This window comes from Centroberyx gerrardi, chromosome 20, assembly GCF_048128805.1.
Source record: "Centroberyx gerrardi isolate f3 chromosome 20, fCenGer3.hap1.cur.20231027, whole genome shotgun sequence".
Classification (NCBI taxonomy): Eukaryota; Metazoa; Chordata; class Actinopteri; order Beryciformes; family Berycidae; genus Centroberyx; species Centroberyx gerrardi.
Window position 1 is genome coordinate 16,986,162 of NC_136016.1, and position 9,832 is coordinate 16,995,993.

Here is a 9,832-nt window from a genome sequence, read left to right on the forward strand (position 1 = left end):
TTTAAAAAGAATATACCAAACATATGAAAGGTAATTGAAGTTGCATTTTCTAATAATAATACAAACAGTAAGTAATGAAAGTAATATGTGTAGTGCATCGAGCAAAACAATAGTAAAGCTATCATTAACATGTTCAATACATAAAGAATTTAAATTAAGATCTAACATGCTGCTCACTGAAGAGGAATTTCAAGGCAGACAGTGAGCAAAGTTTAAATACATTACAGCTAATAACCTGAATTCTCATGCAGCTGAGAGTCACTTGACTTGGGGTTCCTCGGTCCATAATACCAGGCTCAGCTTGACCTGCATTATTGCATCAACAATTTACCATCATAAATGCCTTAATGCACTTGGCTGGGGTTGAAAGGAAAAGCATCCTTCAGGTCGTAAACCCTTTCTTGTGATATGCTGTCTGGCTCATACATGCAGGCTGCATGTGTGAGGTGTTTACAGTCTCGGCACCCTGCCAAACCTCTAGTCAAGGCTGGGCCGTCCTTCTTCTGTCCCAGCCTGCCCAAGCAGATGACTGACTGGGGCACCAAGTACAGTATACCCATCACACTCTACTTAATAGGGAATGCAGTGTCTGAACTGTCCCAGACTCGAGATCTATTTAAAATAAAGGAGAGGGGAGTGTGGATAACGGGTTTGCATGTGTACCTATCTGAGTTCCACCGATTCTCTTCTGCTAGAGCCATTGTAAACAAGGGGCAGCGGGCCTCTAAAGCTGTGCTGACAGATGACTGATCGCTGCCAAAGACTGAGCCTGATCCTGCTCAGTGGCTGCTCTGGAGTCAAGGTCATGCTTTCAGTGTTCCCCCCTGAGAGTCTGTAGGTCTGAGGGGTAACTATCATTTTACTGGATGTGGTTAGTGGGGGAGGACACTCAGCCATAATGTGTCAACCTTCTGCTAATTGAATGTAACACAGACTTAAAATAGGATATAGAATAGAATATGGGTAAAAATACAACACTTGTTTTGATTTCCGTATGACTTGTTTTGATTTCCTTATGATTTCCTTAGATTAAAAATATTACATTTTAAATGAAACCACTTCTTTGGGACAAAGTGATTAGTCAACATCTACTAGCAATCTTTGAATCTACAGTTTACTTAGTAATGACAGACATACCTGACTGTTTCAAGGGAACATGTTGAATGATGATATTATCATTTCAAGAGCTAAACCAATCAACAACACCTCATTATATACAATATAACCACAGACAAAGTTATTTAAAAAGTACTCAAAAAGAACAAAAGACTATAAAAGAGAGAATCAGGTATAAACACACTTTTCAAAAGATTTGACCTTTACCTTACAGTAGCTAGTCCTTATTATCCATTACTTTTTTCCAATAGCATATCAGTTTTCAGTATCACCAGAAACAGCAAATTATACTCCATTGAATAAAGCTTCTCTTCTCTCCATCACCATGATTAAAAGTTCTTAGAGTGCAGTTCAGATGTTGTTCCAGTCTTACATAATGCCTCTGCTTCCGTGCAGCAATCCCCGAAGAGATATTCCCTTCCAAGATGCGCTCTTGATTACAAAGAGAGGAAGACAGAATAATTAGAAACTTTATTCAGAACTTGCTCGGATGAACATGCGCCAGCGGGTCATGTGTTGGTGTTGACGTGCTTATCCTGGCAGTCTCCGCGGCACGCCCATTAGTGAGCTCATTATTTTTACATACCTTACCAAAATTTCGTTTACGGAGCCCCAAGGGCCCCCCCAAAACCTTTAATACCCCCTATCCTGGGAGTATATAAAGCAGCAGTTTGCATTGTCACAGCAGTACATCAACACTGACAGAAGCACCATCAGATAACTTCAACACAGCAAGAGGCGCCAGGATGCCAACCGGAGCTCCCACTGCTATAATCACACCTGCTACTGCAAGACCTGGTGAGAGAAGTCCCTCTCTAGTCCACAGTTAGATCACTTAAATGAATAGCGTTTTTTCAGTCAACAGTACAAATAGAAGTGTTTGCTGTTATTACCCAGGAAAATTTTGTCAGGAGTGACAGCAGATCCCGTCTTCTTGAGAGGTTAAATCTTGCAATGTGAGCAGTTGTTAGACAGAAAGAATGATGGAAATCTTGCAGTGTGACAGTCCTTAGCAAAAGGAACACGTATATTGTTTAGTGTCGGCTTTTGTTACATTCAAACAAAAGAAATGAAAATATCCCTGAAGCATGAATTACAGTCATGCTTGCTTTCCTTTTTATAGGGACAAAATCTAAAGTTATGGCTGCTCCTACAGGTGAGATTTTACAGTAGACATTGTACAAAACATTAGTTGCGCTTTTATAAAGAGCGGTGTAATAATTTGTGAACATACAGACGGCTTACCTCGAAATTATCTGTTTGGAATTATTTTTAAGACAAAGCCTCTGCTAATGCTTGTTTATAAGAGAGCAACGACTTCAAAATCGGGGGTATTATCGTCTCATAATCACTGTCAGCCACCCTATTTAAAGTGATGCCCTTTTCTCATCTCTCAGAAATGATTCCTGACTACGAGCCCAACATCCCTGAGCCCACATGCAGAGCTGATCTTCTGAAATGTAAGAACAAACATTAACATTTTCTGGCATCCTTCCGCCTTACTTTCTTACTTTTAAAACGGCAATGCGTGTTTCTCTCATGACCGTAAACTTTCCATGCCCACCAGACTGGATCAGCTTTTCCCTGGATGACAAGACAGCCAATAAGATGCTGTGGATCACAGAGGGCGGAACCAAGGTGGCACGTATGACTGATGATGTCACTTGCCCCGTCCTGGACAGACCAGAGAGATATGAGCATGCCCCACAGGCAGGTTTTAAACAATAGTCACAAACCAGGTGAAACACACTATTCCCTTTGATGAACTAACTTCATTCCCTTCCTCTTTAAGGTTCTTTGCAAGGAAGGCATCTTGGGCTTCCGGGGCTACTGGGAGGTGGAGTACACAGGATGGGTGGTGGTCGGAGTCGCCTATGAAGGGGCGGGGAGGAGGGGAAGCGATGGACCCTGCGGCCTGGGAGAGAACGAGGAGTCCTGGGGTCTCGGCTGGGGCGGATCCCACTACCAGGTCTGGTTCAACGGCGTTAACACTGAGATCCGGGATGTTCCCTACTGCCCCACCATCGGGGTTTACCTTGACCATCCTGCCGGCGTCATTAACTTCTATGTTGTTGAAGAAGTGAAGGAGGGAGAGGAGAGCAAAGGCAGGAAGGAGGTTCGACTTCTGCAGCAGGTTAAGAGCTCCTTCAAGGAGAAAATCATGCCAGGTTTCTGGGTGGGACAAAAGTCATCATGCTTGATAATTAAGAAAGAGGAGTAAAGATTGTAAACATTTTCCATTTAATCCATTTTCTTACATTTCCATATATTTTACATTTAGTTTTCCATTGAAATTGCATTCAGTTACAATAATATTCTAGAACAGTTTGGTTGAGACAGTGGGGTTGAATGGGTAGACTAATAATGTGGAGGAAATGTGGAGACATTTATCATTTCGAAGCAAGGCCTTTGTATGTATATATCAACAGGTTGATATTTCATGTTTATTTTGTTGAAAGAAGTATGTATATTTTGTAGCATCCTGTACATGGCACAATAGTATAACTTGCAGCTTCTCATACTGTATACAGCAAATGCAACTATAAAACAGCTTTGGATTTGTTTTTCTTTCTTTTCTAAACACATTTTGATGTTGTGTGACTTCAATTAAATAATATATATATAAAAAAATATAGTTGTCTATGTTTTATTTGTTATTTTTTCTTGAAAGTTTGGTTCTCACCCACTGAATTCCATCATGATGAGTCAAAAAGAAGTGGGTACTTTAAAGAAACTTAATCCTTTAATCACGCAGGTTCGAGTTGTTAGCACTGAAACTCAAATTTCATTTGCAAAAAGCTTATCATAATAGGCCAATGAACTACATGGAAGCTCACATTGCAGTCAAGTTAATTTCCTTCTGTCATTATTCTGTCTGAAGATGACAGAATAGTATAGAAAAGTATAGGCTGGTAATGCATGCATGCACTTGCATATCGCGGGCACCTTAACATCTGCAAGCTTTCAACAGTGCTGTAGAGGCAGGGAGTCGAGAACTGAGATAGCGGAGATATCTTGACACGGCTCCGGGTGAGTTGTGATGTCAACATCTACAATTTATCAAAAGTAATCATGCTAATACAGTTCTAATGTAAAGTTGGTGAGTACTCTCTTCACCTTGCATGTATCCTCAACTACATGACTGCCTTTCAGCAAGCTATTTATTTAAAAAAAGATCTTGTAAACATAAATGTACTTGTAAAAGCATACTGTATGTTCTTCACGTGTGAAAACAGCCAGTCTAGTTTTGATGCAATATTGGTATATAAGAGAAGACAAAGACAAATTTCCTTGCAGCACTGCATTGCTTTGCCTTACCCTTTGGCAATAAGTCATGATGTATAAATATCAGCTTACGACGCGGGAACATGAATCCATCAGTGTCGTGTGGAGCATTCGAACAGTGCCACTCTTTCAGCTGCTCCTGGGCTTTCATTCTTCACCTTGCCCTGTTAACACTGAGTGGGCGAGCCACGGGATTAGGTTGGTGACATGAAAGCAGATGCTAGGAAGTAGTCAACAAGATAGTGTGTGAGCACAAAGTAGGCCAATGAGGGAGCATGGATGTAGGAGAGGAGGTGAAGAGATAGGAAAGAGGGCTTAAACGTATTGATAATTTCACTGATATGGATGAAATCAGATATACACTTCATAATGTCAGATGCAGTAACGTTTGCCAAGGCCTCAAGACACAACTGCTGCTCGGCTGTACAGAGGTGCACAGTGGGTCTAACAGTGAATACAAATTGCAAGATGCAGACAGGGCTTTATATTATTTACATTACATTTTAGGCATGATGTTGTTATCGAGTGCAACTTACACTGAGTGAGCAGGTAGGGGTTCAGTATCTCAGTCAAAAACACTTCTTCAGGGCACATAGATGCATCACAGGTTATATCTGTGATGTTGGTTACCAGACACTCTTTCTAATGATGTCGAATGAAACTATGGCTAGTACTGGGGGCGTTACCTAGCACAATCGTTTCAGGGTGTAACACAAAAGTAATTTAATGAGTAGTGTAACTAAATCATTTTCTCAGGCAGTAATAATTAAAGTAATTCATTACTTTTAAGAAAAGTGTAATGAGTAATTTATTACTTTTTTCCAGTAACAACCCCAACACTGGTTATGGCTAATAACATAATGCCAACAGCAACCACTTTCATGTTAAATTGCATTAAAAACAGCACACATACATGGACTCACAGACACAAGGAAGACAATATTTCAGAAAAGACATTGTTAATTGTTGTCTATACAAATAAGTTCTGTTCCATCATAATATCTAATTCTCTCCCTATTTATAAATTGACTCATTGTATTGCCATTTTGCATATGGCTAAGTCTGATTACTTATTATCACAAGTCATATTAACCCTGGTAATGTTGTCACAGTCTGCAGGGTTTGTCTGCCCCCTGGCTGAGATGTGATCCAAGCACATCCTCTGAGGAAGGAAAACCTTTTCTCTGTCTTTGTCTCCCCCCACAGGCTGCCATCAGTGTAGCTGTTTTAGTAAATGTGCTGTACATAAAGAAAACTTTATTTATACAGTTAAACATTGTTTTTACTGTGCTGTTGCAAAATCCACCCTCCAACTTAAAATCCTATTGAGATGAAGGAACATGTAGATAATATAAAAACCCCGGTTGAAAATCCTTAGATCATGCACAGGAGTTAACTAACTCTGTTGAACAAATTTGTTGCCCCAATTTACCCTAAGAAAATATGCAAAATCTCAAGGGGTATGAACTCTTTTGAGGACATAGACAAACATATAGGACACAGAAAAAACATATTATCATCCTCTACACCACCTGTGCCTTTCACCATGAGAACATATTCCTGAGAACATGAGAACATATTATTTGTTATTCATATTGTATATTTATCAAATTAAATCTTGTCCATCTTTAATACTTAGTGTAATTGAGCTATATGCATTTTTTTGCCATGTAGTTTCATTGAAAAAATGTTTTCCAATTGAAATAGAAGTATAAGGTATTATTTTATCAATTTTCTAGAATAGTGTTTGCCTTTTGGTGGACAGGACACCATTATCCAAAGTGTCTTACAGTTTCATGTGTGCAAACATTTTTATTGTTGGCGGCCCCAGTGGGAATCAAACCCCGAACCCTGGTGTAGGTGCCATGTGTTACCCATTGAGCTACATAGGGCAACAACATTTCACTTGATAGCCATAAAAGCAGACATGAAAAAATGATCAATTAAAAAAAAATAATAATGAAGTCGATCATATCTACCGCAGCACAATTGTTGAGTGAACTGGTCCTTTAAAACCAAGACCTTGTACCTCACTGGATTTGTTGCACTGTCCGGTCTTTCCACAAGATGGTGCCATGTCCTGCAGTAAGAAAGAATGCTTCTTAAAATGAAGAGCTGTACCATTTATTTATTTTTTTGCAATCATTTACATGCTTATCTAAGCACTTGCTTACATGGATTATCATGGTGGTACATATCTGCAATAGCCAGAGGAACAATACCAATCAATACTTCATTAACTTTATAGTTTAAGGGATCACTCCCACTTTTATTTAACTTCCCATTTACTCTCATTTATTTTGTAAAGTTACTCATCATAAACCAAATGAATTGCAGATACTTTCCCCATTATAAAAACAATGCTGAGAATTTCAAGAACGAGGTGACTACACCATTTTAACATTACCCCTATACAAATTCCAGATGTCTGTGATTGATATCTTATTCTTACACTACAGTGAAACTGTTAAGTGATTGGTCTGGTACTATAAAAATTCTAATTATATATATCAATTATAATCACATTTTAAGAACAAAAAATAATATAGAAGTGGTGGAATGTGCCTTTTGTTGTCACTGGGTCTTCATTATATCAATAGTCACAATTTAAATATAATACCATGTGTATACAAGTAGCTCACCAGTCTCATCAAGTTCAAGTTCAAGGTTTATTGTGCCATAAGGGAAATATGGTTTGCAGACAGGATTTGCTGTAAAAACGCACAATAAAACCAGATAATATAGCAATAAAACCAAAGTAAAGACAAAAGAAACACATATCATGAAAGCACAATAACACACATAAAGATCGCCACAACATATACCCATGTCCACCAACATGAGTTGGTATAAGACCAAACAGTTTATGGCTTGATAGAGTGCAATGGAAAGGTCACTCTTTAGTGCAAAATACCAAGTTACAGGCATAAGATGCTCCACAATTTCATGTTTATATTAAGCCATCTAATTACAGAGGGAATTAATAGTCCTTGGTTCTTTTGGCCTTGAGTTTAGTAACAACACGAGCACCCAGAGGGTATCAAGTCAAACTGCTCTCTACAGTAATAGGGTGACCACGTAGTCAAGAATGGCATTGGTCTTTCATCACATGCCTCTCAAAGGTTTCAATTAGTTGTGCTTGGCTCATACCAGTGACCTTACTGGGTATTCTCACCAAGCTCCCCAGTCTGTCTTTACTGCTTAAACTTAGGCTACCAAGCCTGGCTACAATACAAACAGCTAAAAAAAGATTCAATAAAACAAAGTCACAAGTTTACCACACACACATTAAAAGAGTTCATTTTCTGTAAGCAAAACCAACACTGCTGTACCTTCTTGCAAATTGCATCTGTATCTGTCTCAAAGCAAAGTTTGCTGTGAGTAACAGTCCCCAGATATTTATAGTTGTCCCCAAATTCAATTCCCTTGCCTTATAGTAGAGTGGGTTTGGGAAGAGGCTGTAAACTTCATAAATTTATTGCACCATGACACAAAGTCACCAACAACGTGGCCATGTCCATTCCCCCCGTCCTGAAAGACACTCCGAATGACAGAATCATCTGCAAACTTGATAAAATGTCCATCTAAATATCGGCTATGTCAGTCATTACTATGAAATGTAGAATAAAATGTACAAGAGTGGAGAAAGAACAGAATCCTGGGGGGAGCCAGGAGATGACAAGAGCCGCTCTGAGCATCATTAACACAAACACACTGAGATCTGTCAGTAAGAAAGTCCACCATCAGGCCCACAGTGTTCAGATCTAACTCAGAATGTGAAAGGAAACATGCAGCGCTGGAAAGTTTAAAAGGCTGAAGAAAAATATGTGAGAAGGAGTCTTTGGACATACATACATCAACCAGAATCCCTCCTTCAATTGAATTCAGTTTATACGTATAACACCAGACAATAATAAACTGCACTTTCCCAGATTCTGGGCTAGTCACTGTTCTCCATTAGATATAAAGGATTTCGACAGTGCAATAGTTATTTTAACATTGCAAATGACTCTACATCTGTCAACAATTTCAATTATACACTCAGGACCCGTCTGATGAGCTAAACTGCTGGAGGTATTCTCTCAGTAACACAATACACACACTCTCTCTCCGCCCATCTGTCTTTCTTTTTTTGAAACACACACACACACACACACACACACACACACACACACACAGTACCACACTCTTCCCTTATGATTCCATTTTCTGCATCAGCGCTATTTTAATTTAATTTCCATACTTTTCATTTATGTATTTCGCTGTTGATCACTGCTGTGCTTTATCACTGTGCAAATAGATATACTAAACTATACTAGCTTATTGTCAGTGTCCTGTAGCAACACTTCAAAAAGTATTTTCAGGAACTAAGAAGAACTGATTTTCTTACATCAATGCATTCTTAATATTCTACAACGTATTGTCAGGCATCAACCTATGGCTAACATATTTGTTATTCCTTCCTTACCACATGAAATCAGCTGAAGTTGCATTAAAAAAACAGGCAATCTTCCATTCCTGGCAGTCAGAAGCATTGCACTGCCTGGGGTGCCACTTTTGTGCCACTGCTGACTTTATTTATCCAATTTATTTTATTGGATTAAAGACATTTTTCATGTTGAAGTTGGTTGAGTTCTCATTACAATACACATATCCTGCTGTGTGCAAGTCAGTTATTTAAAATTTCTACATAATGCATTTTGATTGTACTTACTGTAATAACCCCCCTTTCAGATATTTCTTGTTTCAAAATATTTCCTCCAACAACCATTAAAAGTCAGTTTAATATTTAAGATAGCTTGTATGCTGGATTGCATAACATGCAGATGTGAAGCGACTTGTAACGATCTTATTGCATGATGATAGAACGCCTTCAGCCTGCATGTCAACTCATGAATAGTGACCCTAAAGTCCCACCCAGCCCTCCTGATTTATATTCTCAATCCTGCTCTCTCTCTCCATCCCTGTCCCTTTTTCTCGAGATATTCCAGCCACTTCAGCTGCAGCTGCACCCTGTGGTGGTCCCTGTCGACTGCCATGCTGGTCACTTTCACAGATTTACACTTGATCCCAGCAGCAGGGGGCTTGTCTCCACAGTGGCTCTCGCTGTTGAGCTACGCACATTTCTGATAACCGAGGAGGAGGTGATGAGAAGTAATGAAGACATACCTAAGACTTGAATTTTCACCAGTGAACAGGGGGCAGAAACTGCTGCACAGAGTAACCTAAGAGCAGAGCACTATGCAGCCTGGCTCTGGCCGGCTGACCATTTAAGTTAGGCTTTTGATCTCCTTTCTTGCTACAAATATGGCCTTGGAAACATTTGGGTAACCGATCAGTGTCTTGGACCTCGGAACTCTTTGAATTAAAAGATTAAACAACAAGGATCAAAAATGATTTAATACAACACAACACACAGTGGCATGTGAAT

General features: G+C 39.3%; 1 protein-coding gene across 2 annotated transcripts; it reads left to right on the plus strand.

The window, feature by feature from the left end:
• The first annotated feature begins 1,814 nt into the window (after positions 1-1,814).
• Positions 1,815-3,662, plus strand: LOC139918091 (tripartite motif-containing protein 16-like protein). Of its 2 annotated transcripts, XM_071907364.2 has the most exons (5): positions 1,815-1,914; positions 2,240-2,272; positions 2,514-2,576; positions 2,684-2,826; positions 2,909-3,662. In XM_071907364.2, exons 1-5 carry the CDS (start codon positions 1,863-1,865, stop codon positions 3,335-3,337), a joined length of 720 nt encoding a protein of 239 aa, XP_071763465.1. In that variant the 5' UTR covers positions 1,815-1,862; the 3' UTR covers positions 3,338-3,662. The 2 variants fall into 2 exon arrangements, with proteins under 2 accessions (XP_071763465.1, XP_071763466.1); XM_071907365.2 differs by lacking the exon at positions 2,240-2,272 and having other exon boundaries at positions 1,816-1,914.
• Positions 3,663-9,832: the final 6,170 nt, after the last annotated feature.

What these genes read in the sequence shown, in the direction of transcription:
- LOC139918091 (XM_071907364.2), top strand. Translation starts at nt 1,863, where the DNA reads ATGCCAACCGGAGCTCCCACTGCTATAATCACACCTGCTACTGCAAGA. An exon ending in AGTTATGGCTGCTCCTACAG is followed by an intron (nt 2,273 to 2,513) that starts GTGAGATTTTAC and finishes CTCATCTCTCAG; the next exon opens with AAATGATTCCTGACTACGAG. An exon ending in CAGAGCTGATCTTCTGAAAT is followed by an intron (nt 2,577 to 2,683) that starts GTAAGAACAAAC and finishes CATGCCCACCAG; the next exon opens with ACTGGATCAGCTTTTCCCTG.